The 27,452-nt window shown below is 46.1% G+C and overlaps 2 protein-coding genes across 8 annotated transcripts in view; one reads left to right on the top strand and one right to left on the bottom strand.

Moving 5' to 3' along the window:
* The first annotated feature begins 680 nt into the window (after window positions 1–680).
* On the top strand, window positions 681–24,471 carry LOC139413489 (rootletin-like). 4 transcript variants are annotated; one of them, XM_071160952.1, is made up of 38 exons: window positions 681–1,225; window positions 1,406–1,532; window positions 1,659–1,804; window positions 4,418–4,609; window positions 4,779–4,802; window positions 5,017–5,100; window positions 5,224–5,324; window positions 5,420–5,585; window positions 5,690–5,796; window positions 5,931–6,158; window positions 6,422–6,512; window positions 6,600–6,686; window positions 6,789–7,001; window positions 7,251–7,450; window positions 7,723–7,905; window positions 8,016–8,160; window positions 8,326–8,472; window positions 8,697–8,927; window positions 9,113–9,306; window positions 9,386–9,513; window positions 9,814–9,983; window positions 10,278–10,457; window positions 10,612–10,746; window positions 10,871–11,014; window positions 11,102–11,340; window positions 11,503–11,662; window positions 11,860–12,027; window positions 12,188–12,623; window positions 12,768–12,928; window positions 13,166–13,286; window positions 13,472–13,635; window positions 14,633–14,848; window positions 15,010–15,234; window positions 15,368–15,517; window positions 15,686–15,886; window positions 17,201–17,332; window positions 22,639–22,812; window positions 22,907–24,471. In XM_071160952.1, the coding sequence occupies exons 3-38, from the start codon at window positions 1,682–1,684 to the stop codon at window positions 22,991–22,993; spliced, it is 5,907 nt and encodes a 1,968-aa protein (XP_071017053.1). In that variant the 5' UTR covers window positions 681–1,225; window positions 1,406–1,532; window positions 1,659–1,681; the 3' UTR covers window positions 22,994–24,471. The 4 variants fall into 4 exon arrangements, 3 of the variants coding, with proteins under 3 accessions (XP_071017053.1, XP_071017051.1, XP_071017052.1); XM_071160950.1 differs by having other exon boundaries at window positions 681–991; XM_071160951.1 differs by lacking the exon at window positions 4,779–4,802 and having other exon boundaries at window positions 681–991.
* Window position 24,472: 1 nt separating this feature from the next.
* The window catches only part of LOC139413491 (microfibrillar-associated protein 2-like), a 6,547-nt gene continuing 3,567 nt past the window's right edge, over window positions 24,473–27,452 (bottom strand). For all 4 annotated transcript variants that reach the window (XM_071160953.1, XM_071160957.1, XM_071160954.1 and 1 more), the window contains exons 4-9: window positions 26,367–26,393; window positions 26,144–26,227; window positions 25,968–26,003; window positions 25,732–25,819; window positions 25,562–25,635; window positions 24,473–25,418 (exon numbers count right to left, since the gene is read on the bottom strand). In XM_071160953.1, coding sequence (XP_071017054.1) covers window positions 25,315–25,418; window positions 25,562–25,635; window positions 25,732–25,819; window positions 25,968–26,003; window positions 26,144–26,227; window positions 26,367–26,393 — 413 coding nt within the window. In that variant the 3' untranslated portion in view covers window positions 24,473–25,314. The remainder of the gene's footprint in view (window positions 25,419–25,561; window positions 25,636–25,731; window positions 25,820–25,967; window positions 26,004–26,143; window positions 26,228–26,366; window positions 26,394–27,452) is intronic.

Here is a 27,452-nt window from a genome sequence, read left to right on the forward strand (position 1 = left end):
GGTCTGGTATTGGCATTCTGAGTCCTTCTCTTTTGTGGGCATGTCTGTTACCATGGTATTTCAAGCATTGAAGTGATGTGGTAGGGAAGGTGTTCGAACTGGGCCACCAGATACTGTAAAGTGGATCAAATGGTTTGTTTTTTCCCTTCTTGTTGATTATGGTGGGTGTTTAATTATTGCAACATTATAAACACTGACTGACTTTTCGCATTCACAGAAGAATGGATCATGCATGTCCCTTAACGTACAATCGTCATCTTTATTCTGTGTAGCCTAACTCTTCTTTGGCACATATTCTATAATATGACTGAAAAAACTATATCATTGATAGGAATGATGAATGGACACAGACAGCCTTGTTAAAAAACTTCAGAGCTCATCGCGCAGGGTCTGTGAAATAAATTATATTATTGTGTGCCCTACAAATATCCTACATTGATTTAGTTGATATCATCAACATGTGCAGCTCATTTTTAATCCAATAATACTGTGTATTTTGTTTCATTGTAATTGAGTGTAACTATCTTATGAAGGACATGGCTATCTAATTAAACTGCAAGGGTGGCTAGGCGAAGAATAGGAATTGAAAGCTCTCCTCGTGGAGGGGGGGGGGGGGGGGAGTCTGCTAATCCCCTTGTCCTCAATCTTTCTCCGACAGTCCTGTACAGGATGGAGCAGGACGCACCTGTGGGACGTGGGAGAAATCCTGAGATTCCAACAAACTCACAACTTTCTGTACAGCAGACATATTTTTTGTTTTATAGTTGCTAGTGTGTCGTTCATTTAGATAGGCATTTAACCGCGTGCATCCGTTAATTTTGATCTAAATCGAACGGTTAATCCTATTTGAAAACGCTACCAGCGCACGGGACTGGAGCGGAACGTTAATTTTTCGTCTCTTTCTTGCTGTTTTTGGATTAAAATCAACCGTTTCTCAATGAGCGACACGGAAAATTACAGCTCGGGTTCCAAATTGGAATCTGTAATACAGGTCATGTCATGGCTCGTGCACGATTGCACTTCTATTTATCGTTGTTTTTAGCATGTATTGATATTCTTCTGTAAGTAATTTATTGTAAAGCTTTATAGAAATATCAATAGGCTACCCAATATGTTATAAGTATGTAGCCTCGTTGTAATTACAATATACTTCTTCACTGAGGATGCTGATGGTTTGACACTTCGACAGAGATGCCATGAAATCTGCTCTCTGTGTTATGAAAGTGTATGTATGCGTGCTCTGCAGAGTGTGAGGTCAGTGTTCTATTCTGAACACAGCTCTCTGGTAGACAGGAGTGACTGCTGAGAAGCCACCTGTCCTCGTGGCACTGTGATCTGCAGGGCCCTTAGTTTTAGTCTGTCTCTGAGGAGATTAACTATAACTATGTATTTGTCTCCCTGCCAGAGGGTGGAGGAGAGTGTGCTGTCTGAGGAGAAGAGGCTGACGGTCCGAGGTGCTTCCCCAGAAGACCCAACTACGTGTCTACCTGCACGGGTACGAGAGATTGTCACCAAGAACCTCAACGAGAGCTGTGAGTAGCCAACCATCGGATTACTCTACTTTGAATGCATCTGTGATATTTTAGTGTCCTGAATATTGAACAAAGCGCTGTGCTCTTCATTAACACGATTGGTTGTCTGGCACTCTCTCTCCCCAGCACCAGGTACCAGGTTCTCAGTGATGTCTGTCCAAGAGGAGAACCGGGTGCTGCAGGTAGAGCTGGGAAGGCTGGAAGACCTGCTGGCCCATAGCAAGGCGGACCGCGATGAGCTGGCTATCAAATACAGCGCAATCAGCGAGAGGGTAAGAGACAGAGAAGAGGAGGAAGAAGACCAGTAAGTAAAATATATAAAATTAGATTATCCAGGAAAAGATAACAGGATTGGATGTAAAGCACATAACAAAATGGAGGTTGAGAGAGAGAGAGAATTGAGGCATTTGGTGGGGATTAGTTAGTGAGTTCTCTTCTTAATTATTAGTTTGGACTGGTTGTATTACAACACTAACCTGGCTTCGAGGGTTTAAATGCTTGACCCACCATTGTGGTCTCAAATCTTTCCCGTAAAGGAATAGTAGGTTGAGTTGCCATACACCTGGCACTGTAAAGACCAAGCAGGCCACAGTCAAAGGGACATTTGACAGGCACATATAACAAATACCAATTTACACCATTCCCAATGTTCCTTTCATTATTTTCTTTGTCTGCTCTGGAGAATTTTGTCCGTCTCCTTGGTTACGGGGACAGGAATGAAGTGAAGTGGCATGTTGCTATGGCGTTTGTCACCCCTGGTGATTGTAAACAGGGCTTTAGTGGGGAACAGAGGGGGGTCAGGCTAGAGGGGGAGACTCATTAGTATGGCGTTAGAATTTAGCCTTACTAAATGCGGGTGAACATCAAAGATTATTAGCCAAAACACAAACAGGAAATATCTACCATGTTATCTTTAATCAGTTTTCTTCATGGTGACAATGATTTGGCTAGCCTGCAGTTAAAATGCATAAATAAAGGTTAAATAAAGGTTAAATTAAAATATTATATTTTTTTAAATGAGTGATTATATTTTTTTAAATGAGCTCCGTTCCGGCCATTATTATGAGCCAGTCTTCCCTTAGTCCCTGACCCTACATTACTCATCTCATATGTATATGTATATACTGTACTCTATATCATCTACTGCATCTTGTAATACATGTATCACTAGCCACTCTAACTATGCCACTTTGTTTACATAGCCTACATTACCCATCTCATATGTATATACTGTACTCGATACCATCTACTGCATCTTGCCTATGCCGTTCTGTACCATCACTCATTCATATCTTTATGTACATATTCTCTTGCGTTCATTGCACGCTGAGTCAGTGTATATGCAACAGTTTGGGCCGCATAATTTGCCAGAATTTTATGTAATTATGACATAACATTGAAGGTTGTGCAATCTAACAGGAATATTTAGACTAATGGATGCCACCCCTTAGATAAAATACGGAACGGTTCCGTATTTCACTGAAAGAATAAACGTCTTGTTTTCGAGATGATAGTTTCCGGATTCGACCAAATTAATGACCTAAGGCTCGTATTTCGGGGTGTTATTATGTTATAAGTAAGTCTAGGATTTGATAGAGCAGTCTGACTGAGCGATGGTAGACAGCAGCAGGCTCGTAAGCATTCATTCAAACAGCATTTTCGTGCAGTTTGGCCAGCAGCTCTTTGTTGTGCGTCAAGCATTGTGCTGTTTATGACTTCAAGCCTATCAACTCCTGAGATTAGGCTCATGTAACCGATGTGAAATGGCTAGCTAGTTAGCGGGGTGCGCGCTAATAGCGTTTCAAACGTCACTCGCTCTGAGACTTGGAGTAGTTGTTCCCTTTGCTCTGCATGGGTAACGCTGCTTTGAGGGTGGCTGTTGTCGTTGTGTTCCTGGTTCGAGCCCAGGTAGGGGCGAGTAGAGGGACGGAAGCTATACTGTTACACTGGCAATACTAAAGTGCCTATAAGAACATCCAATAGTCAAAGGTTAATGAAATACAAATGGTATAGAGATAAATAGTCCTATAATTCCTATAATAACTACAACCTAAAACTTCTTACCTGGGAATATTGAAGACTCATGTTAAAAGGAACCACCAGATTTCATATGTTCTCATGTCCTGAGCAAGGAACTTAAACGTTAGCTTTCTTACATGGCACATATTGCACTTTTACTTTCTTCTCTAACACTTTGTTTTTGCCTTATTTAAACCAAATTGAACATGTTTCATTATTTATTTGAAGCTAAATTGATTTTATTAATGTATTATATGAAGTTAAAATAGGTGTTCATTCAGTATTGTTGTAATTGTCATTATTACAAATACATGTAAAAAATAGTCTGATTAATCGGTATCGGCTTTTTTGGTCCTCCAGTAATCGGTATCAGCGTTGAAAAATCATAATCGGTCGACCTCTAATATTGACATCACTTTTACAATAGCCTATGAAGGCACGCAGCTTACTTTATCGCCCCTCCCTGCTCTCTTGCTATAACGTGTGTGTTGCTCTCTGTTACGAATCCCTTTGGCCCTGCAGTCTAGGGGGGATGGAAACGAGACCCGTAACATATCTCATACAAATCATAAGTGAAAAGGAACAGTGAGAACTAATAACAGACAACCTAATTCTACTGTCAAACACTTAAGGTTTATTGTTCAAACACACGGTAATGGGTGGTGGAGGTGGGGGGGGCTGAGCTGGACCCAAGGAAAGAATTATGGTAAAACATTTCAGCATATCTTATTTGACTTTCTAGGTCCGACCACATAGCATAGCTTGCAATCCCGAAGAAAAACAGTAAGCAACAGGGGTTACAGTGTGACTCCCCCTGTGCCACATCACCCCCTCAACCTCTCTGTTATGTGTTTTAATCTACGTAGCTAGAGCATGCGCTCTGCCTGGAGACGGGTGACGGGGAGCAGGATTCACCAGAGTCTCGCAGCCTGGCTCAGCAGAATGTGGACCTGCGCCGGCGTCTGGATGAGGAGCAAGCGGCCTACAAGCGTAAACTCACAGCCTACCAGGAGGGCCAGCAGAGACAGGCTCAGCTGGTGCAGAAGCTGCAGGCCAAGGTATCACACTATGATGCATTTGTTTCTGTTCACCTCCATTTCATTTGGAGGGTAAAGAGTGTTTTACTAGTTCATTTGTAAGTCTGTAATTGTCTGCCAACCTTGTTAACAGGTTGAGCCTAATGGCGTGTTTTTTGTGTGTTTTTTATTTACTTTATTTTTATTGAAGAACACACAAATGAACACAAAACAGGTAATGGCTGTGTTTTTTTAATGGTTTTAATTTGGGAAGTGAGTTCATGAACCTCATAGATGTCTTCCTGTATGACATCACTGCCTTACATACTCTCCTACTAAAAATTAAACATTTTATGATGACAAATAGGAACTGACGCTGCTTATCTAATGTAATCTATATTATGTCACCAGTCAGAGAGCAGATCACCTCACTGTGTCCTCCCCTCCAGGTCCTGCAGTACAAGAAGAGGTGTGGAGATCTAGAGCAGACTCTAGTGGAGAAGTCCTCGGAGCTGGAGCAGCACAGACTGAGTGTTCGTACTGCTCTACACCACTATGGAGACATTCTGAAACAACTAACCATGCATTTAGTTACAGCATTGAGTTAATCTACAATTCACATCGGATGCGTAACTGTGATTCTTATTTCTCTTTAGGGTCGTTGTGATCTGTCCAGCAACAGTCACCGCGGAGAAGAGGTGGATCCATGCTGCGACTTGGAAAATGCTCTGATCCGGTTGGAGGAGGAGCAGCAAAGGTTAGTGATTGTAATCTGCCTGGGCCAATCAGTAATGAAACTAATGGCATACAGAATTCAATGCAATTGATGCAATGCCGTGTTATGCTCCACAGGAGCAGCAGTCTGTCTGCAGTGAACGCCATGCTGAGAGAGCAGTTGGAGCAGGCAGGACACGCCAATGAGGCACTCAGCCAGGACATACGCAGGCTCACTGCTGATTGGTCTAAATCCAGGGAGGAGCTGGAGCAGAGGGAGTCTGATTGGAGGAGGGAGGAGGAGGTGGGTATTAGAAATGGGTTTTTGCAGATGGCTGTTTTAATTTTTTATATAAGAAACACTTTTCTTATTTTCTGTCACATGCCATTTCACAATTTCTCTCTTAGTCTTTCCACAGTTATTTCAGCAGTGAGCACAGTCGTCTACTGTGCCTATGGCAACAGGTGGTGGGCTTCCTTAGGCAGGTGTCTGAGCTGAAGAGCGCTACAGAGAGGTCAGAACAACTAACTGCACAACAAACTGCACAAATGCACCTCATTTTATATTGTGAAGTTGCCACGACATTTGTGCTCTATGGAATTTTTATTCTTTCATATTTCGCCCTCGGCCCCTTTCCCCCCCTGCCAGAGACCTGTCTGACATGCGTAACGAGCTGGTACAGACCTCCCACTCTATCCAGTCATCCTGCTCCGGCCTGTCCTCCACGATGCGCAACCGGGAGGGAGGGGCGGCCCTGGCTCTGGAGCGGGAGGTGGCGCTGCGGGGGCAGCTGGAGCTGCAGCTCAGAGAACGGGTGGCCGAGATGATGAGCCTGCAGACCAGGACAGACGCAGAGAGGGCCGAGCTCAACGCCAGGTCAGGGACAGAGTTGAACACTCTGCTCAGTCATTGGCAGTGTCTCAAATGGCACCCTACATAGAACACTACTTTTGACCAGAGCCCTATGGGACTCTGACACTGTCTGTCTCTCTGTGTTTTCTGAGTGGCAGCCTGGTCTGTCCGGTGGCGGTAAATCAAGAGGGTGAAGTGTAATGTGCATCTTAGAGATTCAATGGTGCATGCGTGTGTGTGTGTGTGTGTGTGTGTGTGTGTGTGTGTGTGTGTGTGTGTGTGGTCAGACTGTCAGATGCAGTGCAAGAGTGGGAGAGGCTGAAGGGGCAGACTGAGGAGAGAGACAGAGACATGGCCTCTCTGACCAGGAGACTGGAGGTGAGATTGGCCTGTGTGACCCCAGCATAGAAACTCCCTGTAGCCATTAGCCATCATACCCCTCACTATGGTTCTATCCTCCTACAGGAGCAGAATGGCAACGATGAGACAGACATGCAAGTGATGAGAGCTCATACTGAAACACTGCTGGACACACTGAGAGACATCACACAGGTACAGCAGTCTCTCACTTATACACATGCACGCGCACACACACATACACACACACACACACAGCAAACTTTGACCAACCTCCACATTTAAACCCCTCCCTAGACTGTCCTGTCCGATGGGGACTCGTCATCAGAGGCAGACCAGGAGAACACCGGAGCTCCTCTATTGGCTCTGCTCCGTGGCTCCTCCCCTCACCGCTCCTCGTCATCACGGCGATCCATCTCTCCCAGACGCTACTCCTCGTTGGCACCCGTCCCAGAAGCCAGCCTGTCTGCCCTGCGCTCTGCTGTCAACAGCAGACATCTCCAGCTGCAGGTACCCTCTGCTGCAGCTGGACACATTAACACATCTTCTACTATCTAAGTGGTTTTACTGTAGTCATTCCCTGGGATTGGGAATTGAAGCTTCTTCTAGCCTGCTTTATTACAATGTTACATTGTCCAACTTACTTATTGTCCTATACAAACATTTCCTATAAAAGTTGTCTTGTCTCTTAATTCCTCTGTATCACTTTCAGCATCCAGTGTTCAGTGTCCCACTCTATCCTCTCTCTCTGGTCCACAGGAGGTCCGGGGGTGCCTGTCCTCTGCCCATTCATCATTGCAGACACTGCGCAGACAGCTCGCAGAGGCGGAGTCAGCCAAGCGAGAGGCAGAGCAGCGCAGTCGGACCCTGCAGGGAGAGAGGGATGGATTTCAGATAGAAAAAGACACCACGCAGAGAGAGAGAGAACGTCTGAAACAAGACAGAGACACACTGGCTAGGTACAACCAGGAGAGTCTGCAAGCAGACTTATAAAACAACTTGGGTGATGGGAAAACCCTTTAGCACCAGGAACTGTCTTCCCTCAGGGCACTGGTTAAAGAACAGGCCTTCGTGTGCATGGAGAGAGGAGTAGCTAATGCTACATATATTATAAGCACTAGCAGTTCAATTTATTTTGAGGAAGCGCACATCTATCCTTTCATACAGTTTTACAGAAATCTCTAATCACCATGTCCTGTTGTCCTCTGTGTCTGTGTGTCTGTCCTCTCAGCGAGAAGATGGCTGTGGAGAAGGCAGCCCAGACAGCTCTGATCAAGGCCCAGATCCTGCAAATGGACTGTGAAAAGCTGCAGCAGGCCGTGACGTCGGCCCAGAGAGAGCGGGATCACGAGAGAGAGGAGAAGGAGGCCGTACTGCAGGAGAGAGACCGAGCCAAGGCTGAGACCGAACGAGTGTGAGTGAGAGAAGAGATCAGCGAAACCAATTGTCATTGATAGGGTGTGTGAATGGAAAACAAACCCTGTGGGCATGTCTCTGTGTCTAACGCTGTCGCTGACCCCACAGTCAGAAGCAGTGGGAGCAGAGTGAGAGCCGGGCGTCTGTCCAGCGAGGGGAGCTGTCTGTAGTGAGAGAGACCCACCACCAGGCGGAGGTAGAGAAGCAGCTGCTGGAGGGGGAGAAGGCCCAGCTCACTGAGGCTCTGAACCGGGTAAGACACACAGACAGACACGGATGATATCACTCAAACTCTCTGGATCCTCTTGTTTGGATGTTATTATTTGTTCCTCCTTTGACTTCCACTCCTTGAAAGTTCATCCCTTAAAATGTCACCCATCCTCTCTCTGTCCTGTATGTTTTCTCCTCTCTACCACAGGCTGAGAGCAGTCATGCAGAGCTCTCTTTGCTGGTCAATAAGCTTCACTCTGAGAAGGCTGCCCTCCAAGACTCTCTGGCCAAGATGGGCAGCATGAACGAGGGCCTGGCCCAGGACAAGTCTGACCTCAACTCCATCATCTGCCAGGTAAGACACAGTGGGACCAACACCTTGATCAACATGTGACTAACACTTGTGGGTGAAGTCATATAGGACTGATGCAAGAGTAACCATCAAAACAAAGCATCTCTCTGGCCTATTCTATAGGATAGGTATCATGGTATGCCTTCCTGGACCTCTTCAATTTAGGCCTTCCTCACCCGTTCACACTCTCATACGTGTCCATGTTTCTCTCTCTGTCTGTCTCTCAGCTGGAGGAGGAGAAGGCCCATCTGCAGGCCCAGAAGCGTGAGGCGGAGCAGGAGAAGCTGACCATCAGAGATGAGCTGGTCCGAGTGGAGCAGGACAGACTAGAGCTGGACACCGCCCGCCTCGCCCTCCACCAATCACTGCAAGAGTCCGAGCTGAGCAGGGTGGTAATGGAGGCGGAGCTTCAGAGTCTCCGGGCAGATAGAGTGAAGCTGCAGGACAAAGTCACTCAGGTAAATGATGAGTCTCCACTCTGAATGGGAAAGTGGCATATGATAATGTGTCTTCTCAGCAAGAAAGAGCTTCAGTAATTAACAAAGCATGATCATCACTGAGTTCTTAAACCTCATTGTTCCATTGAATATGTCTGTAAATGTGTACAGTTTTACTGCATGTACCTGTGTATTTCTGCTGACAGTTGTGTGGCGAGGTGAGCTCTCTGGGGGCGGAGTTGGGCATGGCCCGGAGTGAGGAACAGAGGCAGGGCGTGGCCCTGGAGGAAATAGGGCGGGGCAGAGTGGAACTGGCTAGAGAGAGGGCGGGGCTGGTGGTCCAGCTGACTGCGTCAGAGAGAGAGAACACCAACCTGACTGAGGAGCTGGCCACATTCAGGTGAGATCTTTGTGTGTGCACGTGTGTGTGTGTGTGTGTTGAAGAATTGGTCCCTAATGTGTGTGTCGAGCCCCTGCAGGTCGGAGCGGGAGGCCCTGGAGACCAGCCTGTTTGAGGAGCAGCAGCAGCTGGTGCAGCTGGAGTCTGGCAGAGAGCAGCTGGAGACAGAGATCCAGAGCCTGCGTCTGCGCTGTGAGACAAACACTGGTGAGAAATGGAGAGAGAGAGAGAGGACAGGAGGAGGAACCAAATGAGTGAAAACAAGATGGTAGTGGCAGTGTGGCAGAGAGCGCATCAACAAGGAAGACGGAAGTATTGATGTGTTAGAATGAAATATTGAGGAGCATTGTTGAAGCCATAGAACATCAAAAGAACGAGGGGAAACCAGATCAAGTGTTAGTAAAAAGGAGTTGAGGAGATTGATGGAGAAATGATGCTATAGCCATTACATGACTGTCTGAACACCAGTGTGAAACTGCTCATCATGTCCCCTATTGTCCTGTGTAGCGGAGCTGAGGCGTGTGCGTGCTGATGGGGAGAATGCACTGGCACAGAGTGAGAGGGAGAGAGAGGCTCTGAGCCAGGCCCTGAGCAGCAACCAGCAGGAGTTCCAGCAGGCCCTACGCACCACCATCACTGACCACCAGGAGGAGGCAGAGAGACTGACCGCTGAGAAGGTGCGGGGGGATGGGGGTTCTCAAACTCTGTAGAATTCTTATTTACAGTGACGGCCTACAGTAGTGTTACTAAACTGTCTAGGTCTGCTTGGAGAGGTTTCTGCTCTAGCAGTAAGAGTATTGTATGGATGGTTTTACTTGTATCCAGTACTATTAGCATTATAGTTATTTTTCTTTATTTTGCCGAAGGTGTCTCAATGTGTGTCTTGATTCTACTCAGTTGTTTGTGTTCTTTATTTGGGCTTGTCAGGGCCTTACAATGAACATCAACAACGGAGTGTGTTTGTTCTCCAGGAGGCCCTGCGTCACAGTCTGGAGTCTGAACAGGAGGGGGCACTACGCCGAGTCAGACAGGAGGCCGAAGAGCAGCTCCTCAGAGCCGAGAGAGACCGGGAAGACCTGAGAGATGAAGTGAGGAGTCTGCAGCACGACAGAGACCAGAGTCTGCTACAGGCAGAGACAGAGAAACAACAGGTCAGTCACATCTGAGAGACCAGACAGACACCATGTAATAGAGATCAGACTTTGTAATGAAGTGCAGAGTAAATAGTGATAAGAGATAACTACCTTCATGAGGTTGTGATCCATATGCCCAGTTCTAGAGGCCCTTTCTATTGCCCTCTGTCAGATGCTGTCCCTGAAGGAAGCAGAGAAGGCTGTGCTGTCTGAGAGAGTGTCCATCCTGCTAGCAGAGCTGGGTACTGCAGCCCTGGAGCTGGACAGACTAGCCAGAGAGGCAGCTCATTACAAAGACCAGGAGAGGGTAATTCTAGACCGCTTTAGAACTCTGTGCCCGTTCTGTACTATCCTGAATTGTTCTAAATTACATTAAAAGGCTAAACATGTATGTGTCCAAACTCAAACGTCTCCCTGACTTTTGTCTATAGGCCTCAGTGGGAGCTCTGACCATTGAGTTACTGGAGCTTCGCTCTCAGCTGGAGGATGCTGACAGTGTTCATGATCGGGAGCTACACAGGCTGCAGGAGAACTGCACTGACCTACAGACACACACGGACATTGCACTCAAAGAGGTTAGGGACGGTTAGAGTCAGGGATGGAGCCGGTGACCATTTCTGGTTCAACATTTCTTCACCACTCTCCCTAACTTCCTCTTCCAGTTGGAGGGGTGCAGAGCTTCTCTCTCAGCCAGTGAGGAGAGCCGAGACCAGGTGAGGCGGGACATGATGGAGATGGAAAGGCGCCTCAACCAAACCCGGGACACTGGAGAGGGGTACAGAAGGGACGGGGTGGAGCTACGGCGCACCCTCGGTGATGTCACCAAGGAGAGAGACACTCTCAGCCTATCAAATGCCCAACTGAGAGAGACACTGAGAAGTGCAGATACTGAAAGAATCAGGTAGAGCTTGGCTGCACACCTCCCACATGCTCAGTTCTAGTGTCACTGTTGGGTCGTAAATCCTAAAGAAAGCATCTATACAAAAGTGTGTAATGTTTGACATTTTAGTTTGACCGAACTCTCACTGCAGTAGTTGCAGTACTAATATTGTGTGTGTGTCAGTGTGAAGCGTCAGTGTGAGGAGAAGGAGCAGCGGCTGGCTGTTCTGGAGGAGAGCCTGTCGTCTGCCCAGAGAGAGGTGGCTGAACTCCGCAGCTGTTTGAGAGAGGTCGAGAGGTCACGACTGGAGGCCCGGAGAGAGCTGCAGGAGATACGCAGACAGGTCCATCACACACACGGTCACATCTCTGAAATAATCTTTTTATAATTTTACATTTATCGGTTTACCTTAAATGCAGTGGAACACTCTAAATAACTTGACATTGAGTTTTTGCTATCCACGTGATCTTACCAGGAAAAACTCCAGACTTTGGCTTAGACACAGTCTATAACTTGTCCTCCATCCGATCACTCCATCAGGTGAAGGTGCTTGATGGAGAGAAGGAACAGAAAGGGAAGGAGGTGGCTGAGCTGCAGACACGTCTCTCCCTGGAGGAGCAGAGAGAGGAGGAGAGAGGGAGGGCGATGTTCTCTCTCAAACAGAAGCTGGTCGAGGCTGACACAGCCATGACCTCCATCAAGAAAGAGGTGAGGATGGTGGAAGACGTTGAGGAGGGTGTAGAGTGAGAGTTTAGGCTTGATTAAACATAAAACTTAATCAACCTCCCTCTACACATCCCTTTCTGCTGCACCTCTCTTTCAATCTCTATCCCTCCCTCTTTGCTCCCTCTCTTTCTCCTCCCTCCAGCTGTCCATCCTCCAGAGGCGTCTGACAGAGTCAGAGTCAGGCTGTCGGGGTTGTGAGAGGGAGCTGACGGCCCAGCTGCAGGAGGCCCGGGGCTGTGAGAAGAAGCTCCAAGATGAGGCCAGGAACCTGTCCCTGCGGGCCCAGACAGCCCAGGACTCCCTCACCCTGTCCAGCCTGCAGCTCAGCGAGGCCCAGGGCCGCCTGGCAGCCACCGAGGCAGAGCTGGCCCGGTCCGAGGCCGGACGCAGGGAGCTGGAGTTCCGCCTGGGCAGCCTGCAGTCGGCGCTGACCCGTACACTGGGCATTGGAGTGGGAGGCCGGAGCAGTGCCAGCTGGGGCAGGAGCCCCAGGGGGAGCTCCCCAGCAGCATCCCACAGCAGCATCACACGTCACCGTAGCCTCTCGCCCCTACGCTGCTCACTGTCACCCCCTAAAGGTGAGGGCGAACCCTTGCCAAACATCAGTGTGAAAGCAGGCTGTAATGTATTGTATTTACAGAGACAAACAAAGTCCTGTAGAATACTTGATGGGATTGCAGATATACTTGAGGAATTACACTGATTGTCATTTTTTCTTCCAGATTTTGGAGGTTCGACCCCTGACAACACGTTGGGCTGCTCCAGGCAGATCTCCCCAGAACGGGGTGACACGCCCATGTCTCTGCCTGAGCTGGACCCTGAGACGCTGCGCTGCGGCCTCAGAGACTTCCTCCAGGAGCTCCGAGACTCTCGGAGAGACAGGGTACTGTAGACATGATTCATGTCAGTCCAGTATCATATAAACATATAGATTTGACATTTTATTTACCATTCCGTCAGACACATATATTAACATATATTAAGACTTTTTTTTTCGAACTAAGTGATTTCTCTGTGCTAAACAATTGTACAATAAATCTCTGAAATGTGAATTTATATGATAGAAATGGTCTGTCAGTGCATGACGGGGTTGTTGAACTGTGTTTCATGTTGTTTTCAGGACGAGGCTCGCTGCCAGTTGGGGGCGCTACAGAGTGTGCTGGAGGAGATGACGGGGGAGAGAGACTCCGCCCAGAACCACCTTTCTCAGCTACACAACACACTGCAGGAGTGCCAGGAGGGTGAGCCACACACATGCACACGGGCACACACACGAACCATAAGAGGGCCAAGAGAGTCATTTACACAGTGAAGTCATTCACAGCCATCCAATGACCCAGGAAGGGCTCACATTATGCACACATTGGCATATAGACCTTGTCTGTGAATGCTCCAGTGTTGTGACTGTCTGTGTGTTTCCGTCCAGGTAAGCGGGGTGTTGACGGGCGTCTGAGCTCCACCCAGGCCATGCTCCAGCAGCAGGAGGAGACGGTGAGGAGGGGAGAGAGGGAGAGGAGGGCCCTCACTGACAGAGTCAAGGTTCTGGAGAGAGCCCTGCAGACTGCAGAGACGGAGAGGAAACACACACAGGTACACATATTGCAGAGACTGAAACACACCTGAAGTAAACATACTCTCACATAAACACATACTTACTGTATGTGGAAGAACTTCTCTGACTAGGATTCTTGTGTCTGCTAACACAATGCTGCACACTGACCTGCCAACACTGTCGTATGGTGACCCTGCAGGGAGCAGAAAACTGCGGGTGTCTGTCATAACAACAGATGCCACAGAAACACTGAGTAATTAAACACAACTTCATGTCATATCTCTGGCCAAAGCAACTCCATATGTCCAGCCCTCACACAACCCTAGGAAACACAAGAAAAGTGCTCTCTGCTTATGAGAGAGAATTTATGATTATAGTTAGAGGGTCCAAATCAAATGGTCAGGTGAATGCTTTCTGTTGCTGGAAAGAGAGGGGTTAAATTTGGTTAGAAAAAGAGAGGGGGATTTGAGTATTAGAGGGAGTTGAGAGAAGGAGGGAGGGATGTGGCCAGCTGTGTATTTATGTCTGTCTGGCCTCTCTGTGAGAGTGTTTGTGGAGTGTCTGTGTTTGCCCTCATGTCTAGTTCTATAGCTCTCTACAGCAGGGGTACTCAACTACTATTTGAGAAAGTCCAGTCACACACATTCCCTAAATTACATAGGTCCGGATGGATATAGTCATTACTTGGCTTAGTAACAAACCCCCACATCGTGACCCCATGCGACCACCAAACTGTTCACACCTCTCTTGTTGGAGAATTTTTTTTGCCGTTTTAAAGCAAATTTCCTACAATTCTACACTTTGCCATGTCTTATGTGTACCTGAGTGACTCAACAAAATCAATGTAGTCGTTGAGTATGGCTGCTCTAGTCTCTAGCCCTCTCATTAGACAAGCAGCCTTTCTGCTGTCAGACTGTCACATACTGTATCTGTATGGACTGGCTGGCTTTGACTTGTGACTGCCAGTTTCAGATCTTTCTCTCTCACATTGTCTCTCTCACTCTCTCCTTCTCTTTCTCGCCCTCCTCCCTGTAGGACCAGTTGAGTAAGCAGCGTGCGGGCGAGGTGCGTCTGGAGGCTGAGCGGAGGAGACTCCAGGAGGCCCTGGAGACTGCCGAGGCCCGAGGGACCAGGGTGGAGCTGGGGAGACGCAGCCTGGAGGGGGAGCTGCATAGACTCAAACTGAGCCTCGGGGACAGGGAGGCTGAGAGCCAGGCCGCCCAGGAGCGCCATGACATACTACTCAAACAGGTAGCACACTGGATGGACACTCTTACCCACATGTCTATGAACAGATACATCCCTGATAGAGGCAGGTTATGCTGAGATTTAACCAGAATCAAATGGGAATACACTTAAACCGTATACACACTCAAAGCACTAATACACACTGTGTTGTGGATCTGTCCCAGGTGGCGGAGGGGGAGAGCCGTGTGACGTCGCTCCAGAGAGAGGTGGAAAGGCTGAGCCAAGCTCTGTCTAAAGTCCATGAAGGAGAGGCCTGTCTCAGAGAGAAGACCCAGAACCTTTCACAGAGCCTCCAGGAGGCCACGGCTGCCCACAGCGCCACCCAGGGGCGCCTGGTCGCACTGCAGAAGACCCTGGGGCTGGCCGAGCAGGACCGCAGGCATCTACAGGTGGGCGGAGAGGAACCATTGATGGGACAGTAGGGATGAATTTCAAGTGTTTGTTGTCAAGGTTCATCCCTGTAATTTAAATAGGATTACAGCAAATTGTAATGAGCAGTGAATGGAGTGTTGCTGTGTTCAGGAACGAGTGGATGTAGCGCGGGCCTCCCTGGCAGAGGGGAAGAGAGGCATGGTGGTCCTCACTGAGCGAGTGCAGAGCCTTCAGACTGAGCTGACCCAGAGCGAGCTGAGACGAGGAGAGCTGGAGGCAGAGCTGGCCCACACACAGGAGGTGTGTGAGAGAGACTTTTACCCATACATAATCATTACCTGAAGGATAGGGGTAAAGACATAGCGGGGGCATGTGAAGATTTGAAATGGAGAAAAAGAGCGAGAGAGAAAGAGACATAGGCCTGATTCTCATCTGTGTAGCTGTTCCTTCACCCTGTCTGTCCTGTAGACCCTGCGTCAACGGTCCACCAGTCTGACAGAGGCCCAGTACAGTGCCCAGTCAGCCCAGGCAGAGAGAGCGGCTGCAGAGGAGAGGCTGCGGGGGCTGCAGAGGGCCGTGGCCGTGCTGGAGACCGAGAAGAAAGATGCGGAGAGACAGGCTGTCCGCCTGGAGAAGGACAAAAATGCATTGAGAAATACACTGGACAAGGTGAGACGAAGACAAGACCGTGAGATAAACACCAAACACAACAGCCATCAGGAATATACACAGAGTCTGGAAATATTAACACCTTCCTAATATTGACTTGCACCCACCCCCCTGTCGTTCTCTGTAAACATCATCAATGCATTGACTCGCTCCTGTAGATTCATGCTTTACAATATCTGTAAAGTACGACCTTTCCTCACACAGGAAGTGGTGCAGGTCCTAATCCAGGCACTTGTCATCTCCCGTGTAGACTACTGCAACTCGCTGTTGGCTGGGTTCCCCGCTTGTGCCATCAAACCACTACAACTTATCCCGAATGCCGCAGCCCACCTGGTGTTCAACCTTCCCAGGTTGTCCCATGTCACCCCACTCCTCCGCACACTCCACTGGCTTCCAGTCGAAGCTTGCATCCGCTTCAAAACCTTGGTGCTTGCCTAAGGAGCAGCAAGGCAAACTGCCCCTTCCTACCTTTAGGCTATGCTCAAACCCTACACCCCAACCGAGTGCTCTGTTCTGCCACCTCTGGTCTCTTGGCCCGCCCCCCCCTACAGGGGGTCAACTCCCACTCAGCACAGTCAAGGCTATTTTCTGTCCTGGCACACCAATGGTGGAACGAGGTTCCCCCTAACATCAGGACAGCGGAGTCCCTACCCATTTTCAAAAACGTCTGAAACCCTACCTCTTCAAAGAGTATCGGAAATAAATCCCACGGCACTTGTCTTTTCTTACAAGTGTATCCGATGTGAAATGGCTAGCTAGTTAGCGGTGGTGCGCGCTAATAGCGTTTCAATCGGTGACGTCACACGCTCTGAGACCTTGAAGTAGTTGTTCCCCTTGTTTTGCAAGGGCCGTGGCTTTTGTGGCGCAATGGGTAACGGTGCTTCGAGGGTGGCTGTTGTCGATGTGTGCAGAGGGTCCCTGGTTTGAGCCTAGGTAGGGGCGATTAGAGGGACAGAAGCTATACTGTTACACTAGCACTGACTTTATTGAGGGGATAATGTAGCTACTTTATTGAGGGGAAAATGTAACTACTTTATTGAGGGGAAAATGTAGCTACTTTTTTGAGGGGATAATGTAACTACTTTTTTGAGGGGATAATGTACTTCCTACGACTGTAATAGGTGGTTTTCTCACTATCTTGAGATTAACTCACTAATTCTAAGTCGCTCTGGATAAGAGTGTCTGCTAAGTGACTAAAATGCCAAATCTAATTTTCTATTAAAATGTGGAATTGACTGAATTAAATATTAAATGGACTCTAACCTTTGAGTGGTACTGAGGTGATTGTGACCGTTTGGGACTGTCTCTTGTCAGGTGGAGCGTCAGAAGCTGAAGACTGAGGAGGGTAGCATGCGTCTGTCTGCAGAGAAGGGCCTCCTGGATCGCTCCCTCACCACTGCCGAGCAGGAGCTGCAGAACGCACAGAGACAGATAGCACTGCTACAGGTGGGCAGGGACTAGTAGGGAGAATGTAAACTGTAGAGAAAGGCAAAGAAAGGTGAACTTTACTTCAGGGGGTAGCAGTAAGGTGACAGTGACTGTCATGAGATGTGGCTGAGTGTTTCCTCAACATGTGAGTCATCGTATTTCCCCTGCTAAATTAGCAGAATTAATGATGGAGTCAGGCGTTAGTTATTAACTTGACCTTTATTTAGTTGGTTGGTTCTGTGTGGGTCAATGTGGTAATGAAACAATAATTTACATTACATTTTTCCTAGGCGCACACATTAGTATTTTACTGGGGTCAAACTCAATTTGATAATGCAAAGCATTCATCAAAGTCAAGTCCCATAGCATATGATTGTAAGATAAAAATCAACCCCTCCCCCAACCACCAGTAAACCCCTCATTTACTGAGGCGATTGGCTGATGTTGGTGTACATGTTTTATTTGGCTGCTTTGTGAAAGGAGAAGTTGGTGGATGTAAGAAAGAAAATAACATTTTCTATGGCGAGTGTCTCAATGTCCGGTGTTTGTCTAGTCATTGCTATAATAGAAGACCAGGATCATTTCTACTTTGTAGTTTGTCTGAAATTCTCTGTACAGATAAGTGAGGGGGTTAGTCAGGTGAGATGGTGCTTTTGTTGCAGATTATTGTACTTTCCTCTTCATTAGTTTGACCCTCCCAGAGAGCCTGTCTGTTATTCCCTGAGCTCCGGGGGTCGTGTTCACTTCAAAGCCAGCCAAATGAAACCCCATGCAGGTGTGTGTTGGAATCACTACAAAATGGCTGAAGCCTCAGGCCCTCTGGACCTAAAAGCATCTGCTGCTAGTTAGATGTCTAATGTTGAGCAGTTAAGCAGAATTGTTTGGCTTGTTTGTCCTTGGTCTGGACCCTGATGGTGTCTGTTATGACTGAAGTTTTATAACAACGTGCACATCATCCTTGACATACATTTTGTACATAAATGACATGATGTGGCCTAGCTAGTAGGCCACTGTTGAATAGTATTTTACTGTGGAGACTTTGTTAAATAGTTGGAATTGTAAGAGTTGTTTCCCAGTCCCTTTCTATGTGATGTCATTATAATAGAATACAGAAAGAACATAACCCTGTCCCTTTCTCTGTGATGTCATTATAATGGAATACAGAAAGAACATAACCCTGTCCCTTTCTCTGTGATGTCATTCGCATGGAATACAGAAAGAACATAACCCTGTCCCTTTCTCTGTGATGTCATTCGAATGGAATACAGAAAGAACATAACCCTGTCCCTTTCTCTGTGATGTCATTCTAATGGAATACAGAAAGAACATAACCCTGTCCCTTTCTCTGTGATGTCATTCTAATGGAATACAGAAAGAACATAACCCTGTCCCTTTCTCTGTGATGTCATTATAATGGAATACAGAAAGAACATAACCCTGTCCCTTTCTCTGTGATGTCATTCTAATGGAATACAGAAAGAACATAACCCTGTCCCTTTCTCTGTGATGTCATTCTAATGGAATACAGAAAGAACATAACCCTGTCCCTTTCTCTGTGATGTCATTCTAATGGAATACAGAAAGAACATAACCCTGTCCCTTTCTCTGTGATGTCATTCTAATGGAATACAGAAATAACATAACCATGTCCCTTTCTCTGTGATGTCATTCTAATGGAATACAGAAAGAACATAACCCTGTCCCTTTCTCTGTGATGTCATTCGAATGGAATACAGAAAGAACATAACCCTGTCCCTTTCTCTGTGATGTCATTCTAATGGAATACAGAAAGAACATAACCCTGTCCCTTTCTCTGTGATGTCATTATAATGGAATACAGAAAGAACATAACCCTGTCCCTTTCTCTGTGATGTCATTCGAATGGAATACAGAAAGAACATAACCCTGTCCCTTTCTCTGTGATGTCATTCTAATGGAATACAGAAAGAACATAACCCTGTCCCTTTCTCTGTGATGTCATTCTAATGGAATACAGAAAGAACATAACCCTGTCCCTTTCTCTGTGATGTCATTCTAATGGAATACAGAAAGAACATAACCCTGTCCCTTTCTCTGTGATGTCATTCTAATGGAATACAGAAAGAACATAACCCTGTCCCTTTCTCTGTGATGTCATTCTAATGGAATACAGAAAGAACATAACCCTGTCCCTTTCTCTGTGATGTCATTCTAATGGAATACAGAAAGAACATAACCCTGTCCCTTTCTCTGTGATGTCATTCTAATGGAATACAGAAAGAACATAACCCTGTCCCTTTCTCTGTGATGTAATTCTAATGGAATACAGAAAGAACATAACCCTGTCCCTTTCTCTGTGATGTCATTCTGATGGAATACAGAAAGAACATAACCCTGTCCCTTTCTCTGTGATGTCATTATAATGGAATACAGAAAGAACATAACCCTGTCCCTTTCTCTGTGATGTCATTATAATGGAATACAGAAAGAACATAACCCTGTCCCTTTCTCTGTGATGTCATTATAATGGAATACAGAAAGAACATAACCCTGTCCCTTTCTCTGTGATGTCATTCTAATGGAATACAGAAAGAACATAACCCTGTCCCTTTCTCTGTGATTGTCATTCTAATGGAATACAGAAAGAACCAAAAAAAAACTGTCCTCAAACATTTACATCAAAAGTTGCAAAGTTATGAACAAAGACACAAAACATCCACATCAAATGACAGATTTTTCTTGATCAAATAACATGGAAAACAACCACTTTTTGTGCAGTATTAATTTAACTTCCTTATAAACCACTTTTACACAATCTAAATGTACATTAGTGTATTGTACATAGGCTGGCCATCTAGGTTTGTACCTGTAGACTTTCCATCACCATGAAGAAAAACAGTACAGTAATGGAGTACATCAAATGGTTTGTGATGATGTAGCTAGAGCATGGTGCTTGCAATGTGGCTAGAGCATGGTGCTTGCAATGTGGCTAGAGCATGGTGCTTGCAATGTGGCTAGAGCATGGTGCTTGCAATGTGGCTAGAGCATGGTGCTTGCAATGTGGCTAGAGCATGGTGCTTGCAATGTGGCTAGAGCATGGTGCTTGCAATGTGGCTAGAGCATGGTGCTTGCAATGTGGCTAGAGCATGGTGCTTGCAATGTGGCTAGAGCATGGTGCTTGCAATGTGGCTAGAGCATGGTGCTTGCAATGTGGCTAGAGCATGGTGCTTGCAATGTGGCTAGAGCATGGTGCTTGCAATGTGGCTAGAGCATGGTGCTTGCAATGTGGCTAGAGCATGGTGCTTGCAATGTGGCTAGAGCATGGTGCTTGCAATGTGGCTAGAGCATGGTGCTTGCAATGTGGCTAGAGCATGGTGCTTGCAATGTGGCTAGAGCATGGTGCTTGCAATGTGGCTAGAGCATGGTGCTTGCAATGTGGCTAGAGCATGGTGCTTGCAATGTGGCTAGAGCATGGTGCTTGCAATGTGGCTAGAGCATGGTGCTTGCAATGTGGCTAGAGCATGGTGCTTGCAATGTGGCTAGAGCATGGCGCTTGCAATGTGGCTAGAGCATGGCGCTTGCAATGTGGCTAGAGCATGGCGCTTGCAATGTGGCTAGAGCATGGCGCTTGCAATGTGGCTAGAGCATGGCGCTTGCAATGTGGCTAGAGCATGGCGCTTGCAATGTGGCTAGAGCATGGCGCTTGCAATGTGGCTAGAGCATGGCGCTTGCAATGTGGCTAGAGCATGGCGCTTGCAATGTGGCTAGAGCATGGCGCTTGCAATGTGGCTAGAGCATGGCGCTTGCAATGTGGCTAGAGCATGGTGCTTGCAATGTGGCTAGAGCATGGTGCTTGCAATGTGGCTAGAGCATGGCGCTTGCAATGTGGCTAGAGCATGGTGCTTGCAATGTGGCTAGAGCATGGCGCTTGCAATGCTAGTGTTGTGGGTTCAATTCCCACGGGGGACAAGTATGAAAATATATGCACTCACTTCTAAGTTTCTCTAGATAAGAGCATCTACTAAAATGGAAAAGGAATGAATAGACCGTTTCAGTTTTCACATAGAAATAAGTTGCGTTTGCAAAGTATTTCAAGAAACTGGAAGACATATATCAAGTATTATCAGATTAACTTTTTTTGTACAGATAATTATCAGACTCAAGATACAAATGTTGGTAAATACTCAAATACATTTAGTTAAACATTTTAGTCCTGTATTAACAGACCTTTACTAGTCCTGTATTAACATACCTTTACTAGTCCTGTATTAACAGACCTTTACTAGTCCTGTATTAACAGACCTTTACTAGTCCTGTATTAACAGACCTTTACTAGTCCTGTATTAACAGACCTTTACTAGTCCTGTATTAACAGACCTTTACTAGTCCTGTATTAACAGACCTTTACTAGTCCTGTATTAACATACCTTTACTAGTCCTGTATTAACAGACCTTTACTAGTCCTGTATTAACAGACCTTTACAAGTCCTGTATTAACATACCTTCACTAGTCCTGTATTAACAGACCTTTACTAGTCCTGTATTAACAGACCTTTACTAGTCCTGTATTAACAGACCTTTACTAGTCCTGTATTAACAGACCTTTACTAGTCCTGTATTAACATACCTTTACTAGTCCTGTATTAACAGACCTTTACTAGTCCTGTATTACTAGTCCTGTATTAACAGACCTTTACTAGTCCTGTATTAACATACCTTTACTAGTCCTGTATTAACAGACCTTTACTAGTCCTGTATTAACAGCCCTTTACTAGTCCTGTATTAACAGACCTTTACTAGTCCTGTATTAACAGGCCTTTACTAGTCCTGTATTAACATACCTTTACTAGTCCTGTATTAACAGACCTTTACTAGTCCTGTATTAACAGACCTTTACTAGTCCTGTATTAACAGACCTTTACTAGTCCTGTATTAACAGACCTTTACTAGCCCTGTATTAACAGGCCTTTACTAGTCCTGTATTAACAGACCTTTACTAGTCCTGTATTACTAGTCCTGTATTAACAGACCTTTACTAGTCCTGTATTAACAGACCTTTACTAGTCCTGTATTAACAGACCTTTACTAGTCCTGTATTAACAGACCTTTACTAGTCCTGTATTAACAGACCTTTACTAGTCCTGTATTTGCAGGTGGATATAGACATAATCAGCACAGGCATATTTTTTATTCTGTATCCCCGAACTACTATGCCATGTATTGTTGACATACCTCTTGTTAGCACCTAGAAAACTACTCTTACCCTAAGTCTCTGACTTGGTGTTTCTGTGGCCCAGTGATTAACACTCCTCTCTATCTGTTTCTATGTCTCTCTGTGTATCCAGGCCCAGCTGGCTGAGATGGAGCAGTCCCACAGTGAGAGTGAGAGCTCTGTCCTCCAGCATGATGAGGTGCTGCGTGAGGCAGAGAAGCTAAGGGTCACCCAGAGGGAGTTAGAAAGGATTCTGGCTGCCCGGGACAGAGCCCACCGCCACCGTGTCAAAGGCCTTGAGGAGCAGGTATGTACACGCACAAGGTTAGAGGTTAAAGGGCAAGAAGACAAACCATGAATGTCTGTGTGTCAGTCCCTGACCCTCTCTGTCTGTCCCACAGGTGTCCACTCTGAAGGAGCAGCTACAGCAGGAGATGAGTCGTAAACAACCCTCTCTACCCACCTCCCTCATATCTGGGGGGAACTGAGCACTGAGCAGCGCTCCCTGTGTCCCTCCATGGGTACTACAGCCCACTAACAGCTCCAGAACCAGTATCACATCATCAGCTCCTCTGTCTTGACACACGCCTCTCCTCCTACTCAGGGAGAAAGTCAGCGACACCACGGGAGGAGACTGTGGGTGATAAAAGTGTCATCCAGCACAACAGAGGAATGAGATTCTCATCTCTGCCAGTATATACAGTTGACCAGGGTTCCCTTCCACACACACCAGCATACAATGGGAGAACAGTCTGAGTCACTGTTTGAGCACTAGGCAACAAATTGATCAGTCCTATGAAGAAACTACTGTACCGTCCATCTTGCTAGTATTTGGTTGAGATTGACCCAACTAGTTTGCCTGGACTAATAGATGGACACTATTATATGTAGAGCACATGATATATAGACATGAGATGAAATATTTATGCACTGTATGTGTGTACTGAACAAAAATATTATTGCAACAATTTCAAAGATTTTACTGGGTAACAGTTCATAGAAGGAAATCAGTCAATTGTACTAAATTCATTGGGTCTTAATCTATGGATTTCACATGACTGGGCAGGTGCACAGCCATGGGAGGGCGTAGGCCCACCCACTTGGGAGCCAAGCCCAGCCAATCAGAATGAGTTTTCCCCACAAAAAAAGCTTTATTACAGACAGAAATAATCCTCAGCACCCCCCATCCCCCTCCTCAGACGATCCCGCAGGTGAAGAAGCTGGATGTGGAGGTCCTGGATTGCACGTGGTCTGCAGTTGTGAGGCCAGTTGGATGTACTGCCAAATTCTCTGAAATAATGTTGGAGGCAGATTATGGTAGAGAAATTAACATTTAATTATTTGGCAACAGCTCTGGTTTTTGCAGTCAGCATGCCAATTGCACACCCCCTCAGAACTTGAGACATCTGTGGCATTGTGTTGTGTGATAAAACGACATTTTAGTGGCCTTTTATTGTCCCCAGCACAAGGTGCACCTGTGTAATGATCATGCTGTTTAATCAGATCCTTGATATGCCACAACTATCAGGTGGATGGATTATCTCGGCAAAGGGGAAATGCTCAGTAACAGGGATGTAAACAAATGTGTGCCCAATTTGAGAGAAATAAGCTTTTTGTGTGTATGGACATTTTCTTGGATCTTTTATTTCAGCTCATGGGACCAACACTTTACATGTTGCGTCTTATTTTTGTTCAGTATACTTGTAACAAACTAGAAATAGCACATATCGAAGCGCATTATTTATAACTATTAGGATTATGTATAGGGTTGAATGCACATGCATCAATCATGTGGATTTGAAAATGAGGGAACAGTTGTGTATCTGGAAGATATTAATGTTGATCAAGGATCTTTGACTACAATGCCTGTTCGTTTGAGTCCATGACAACCAGCTCAACAGGGCAGATTGATCCGTATAAAGTGCCAACAAACAAACTCATCACAATAAAATCACTCCAAGCTGAAGTTGTAGTAAAAAAAACATTTATTTTCTCCTCCATTATAGTGAAAGGGTTTTACAAAGCAGTAGTACAGTAACAATTTATGAGCCGCCACTTCTTGCCTCTGATATGTGAAACTATGCACTCACTGCAAGGTCACCAGCCACCGTAGCTCTAGTCATGTGGCCGACCGTGTTACACAAAAACACTTTCAGGAGAGATCAGGCGTCAGGTCAGAATCCGTCTCTTCAAGTCTGATTGTGGATGCTCGCCACCCAGGAAGTGCAGAGGCAGTGGGATGATGATTGAGTGCTGATAATGCCTCTGTTGTTGAGGTCAGTGCACAGTGGCTGCCACTCTTGCTGTTCCCTCACTACTATGACTGATTTCAACAAAGGTACAGTAAACAACAACAAACACCACACAATGATGTAGAATATAGGATACAGTAAGGCAAAAAAAACAAGATCAAGATTGTTTTATGTGCATCTCTTGAGTGCTGAGTTCAATTCCTTAGCACCAGTATGTTAGTGATTTTATAGCACCAGTTATGTTATACAGTCATCAATGTTCTGTTGAATATGAAATAATATGTTTAGACATACACACATTCTACTGATCCCACCTTGCATTATGTATAATTCTGAAAGAGAGATGAAAAAAGGGATGATGGGGAAAGTCACTAGAGAAGTAGAGAAAATAAACAAATAGAGGAGTTTTTTGGAACCAAAGATTATGTGGAATACAGTCGAAGATTAAACAGGAAAAGAGATGGGACAGAGGAAGAGAAGGGTGTAGGGGGTGGGATGTGGACCCTAAGAGATGTGGCAGTATTTGGGCTGGAGTTCTCTCTGATGTGTCCATGTTCTCAACAGCCTCCACAGCTCTTCCCACAGCTGCTCCCCAGTGACCCACACTGGCCACTCACCGCCGCTACACCACACCGAGAGAACTGGTCACGGCACATGTCAGCTACAGAGAGAGAGAGAGAAGGGTTACAAGTTTGCTCCTGTACTGTCCACGTCTGAGTGTGTCCGTCTGCGTGTGTGTGTGCTTTTCTTTATTAGGGACAGTGGGTTGTGCACCATAAACCAGAAAAAGTGTAGGCTGACCACCTCTTAGCAGCTCTTCATGCGCACACACGGTCCTGACACACACCTCCTTGTTGATCACATACACCCTTCGCAAGCTGAGGAGAGAGTAGCGGGGTTACAGTGTGATATTGAACACTATATAAATCCACTGTCAATACCCTCATGGTAAAAACGAAGGTGCAGTAGCATACCTGTAGAAACAGAGGCTATTCAGACACTGTTTGCATGGCTTGTGAATAGAGTAGAGTCTGGTGCAGGGGTACTGCTCTTCTCGGCAATCTACACAACACAAAACAAGTGAGCCATGCAAGAAAATACATACAACCCTATAGATATCGCAATAATACTTCAACACAAAGCCAATCATTCATGAATCACTTTACACACGGGCCCTCCCTTCCCCTCTCTCTTTCCCTATGTTTCTTACCTAGGGGGCCAGGTTCTGTGGGCTCTGTCTCTGGCTCTGGAAAACAAAACAGAAACTCAACTCCCATTGAAATGGAATACTTCTGTTAATGTGACAACAGAACATGACAGTGGGTGTAGATGTTGAACTGTAGATAATACATGTTGAAGAGTAGATCATGAGAGGTGGGTACGTACCAGATGGACGAGGACGTTCTGGCTCAGGGAATGGTCGAGGACCATGTAACAAGACCTGCTGCTGGACATCCGTGTCAGGATTCTCTGACAGGGAGAGAGAGTTTTCAGTACATCATCAAAGGGCAGAGAAGCTTTCTACATCAGTTTATCAAAACTACGTTTTTATCAAAACTGATGATACTACCAGAGTAATATAGGTAACAAGCTCATACAAGTATCTTACCAGGAAAATAATCAGGGTCATAGTCCTCTGTGAAGCAAAATGAACAACGGTACAGTATGAGATATGCTTTTGTTACATTGACTGGTAACATATGAAAAACTTACAACAAACAGACGGACGGACGGACGGACAGAGACAAGCATGCAAACATTCATGACAGATGACTAACAGATCTACTCAAATACAGTGGGGATTTTGACCACCTGCTTTCAAAATTGAGAGGAAATGTATAGGAGATTGTCTTTATGCATTCCTTCATATTCAAGATGTTAGCAAATGATGAAATAGTAAGTGGTATTTACAAAAGACTAGTGACATTATTTACACTGCATGACCATTATTTACACTACATTTACACTACATGGCCTGCTTGTCGAACATCTCATTCCAAAATCATGGGCATTAATATAGAGTTTCCCCCCTTGGATGCAATAACAGCCTCCACTCTTCTGGGAAGGCTTTCCACTAGATGTTGTAACATTGCTGCGGGGCCTCCATTCAGCTACAAGAGCATTAGCGAGGTCGGGCACTGATGCTGGCTCGCAGTCGGCGTTCCAATTCATCCCAAAGGCTTTCGATGTGGTTGAGGTCAGAGCTCTGTGCAGGCCAGTCAAGTTCTTCCATACCGATCTCGACAAACCATTTCTGTATGGACCTTGCTTTGTGCACGGGGGCATTGACATGCTGAAACATGAAAGAGCCTTCCCCAAACTGTTGACACAAAGTTGGGAGCACAGAATTGTCTACAATGTCAATGTATGCTGTAGCGTTAAGATTTCCCTTCAATGGAACTAAGGGGCCTAGCCTGAACCATTATTCCTTCTCCACCAAACTTTACAGTTGGCACTATGCATTGGGGCAGGTAGCGTTCTACTGGCATCCACAAAACCCAGATTTATCCGTCGGAATGCCAGATGGTGAAGCGTGATTCATCACTTCAGAGAACACGATTCCACTGCTTCAGAGTCCAATGGCGGCGAGCTTTACACCGCTCCTGCCGATGCTTAGCATTGTGCATAGTGATCTTAGGCTTGTGTGCGGCTGCTTGGCCATGAAAACCCATTTCATGAAGCTCCTGATGAACTG

The sequence above is a fragment of the Oncorhynchus clarkii genome, chromosome 7 (genome assembly GCF_045791955.1).
Source record: "Oncorhynchus clarkii lewisi isolate Uvic-CL-2024 chromosome 7, UVic_Ocla_1.0, whole genome shotgun sequence".
In the NCBI taxonomy this organism is placed as follows: Eukaryota; Metazoa; Chordata; class Actinopteri; order Salmoniformes; family Salmonidae; genus Oncorhynchus; species Oncorhynchus clarkii.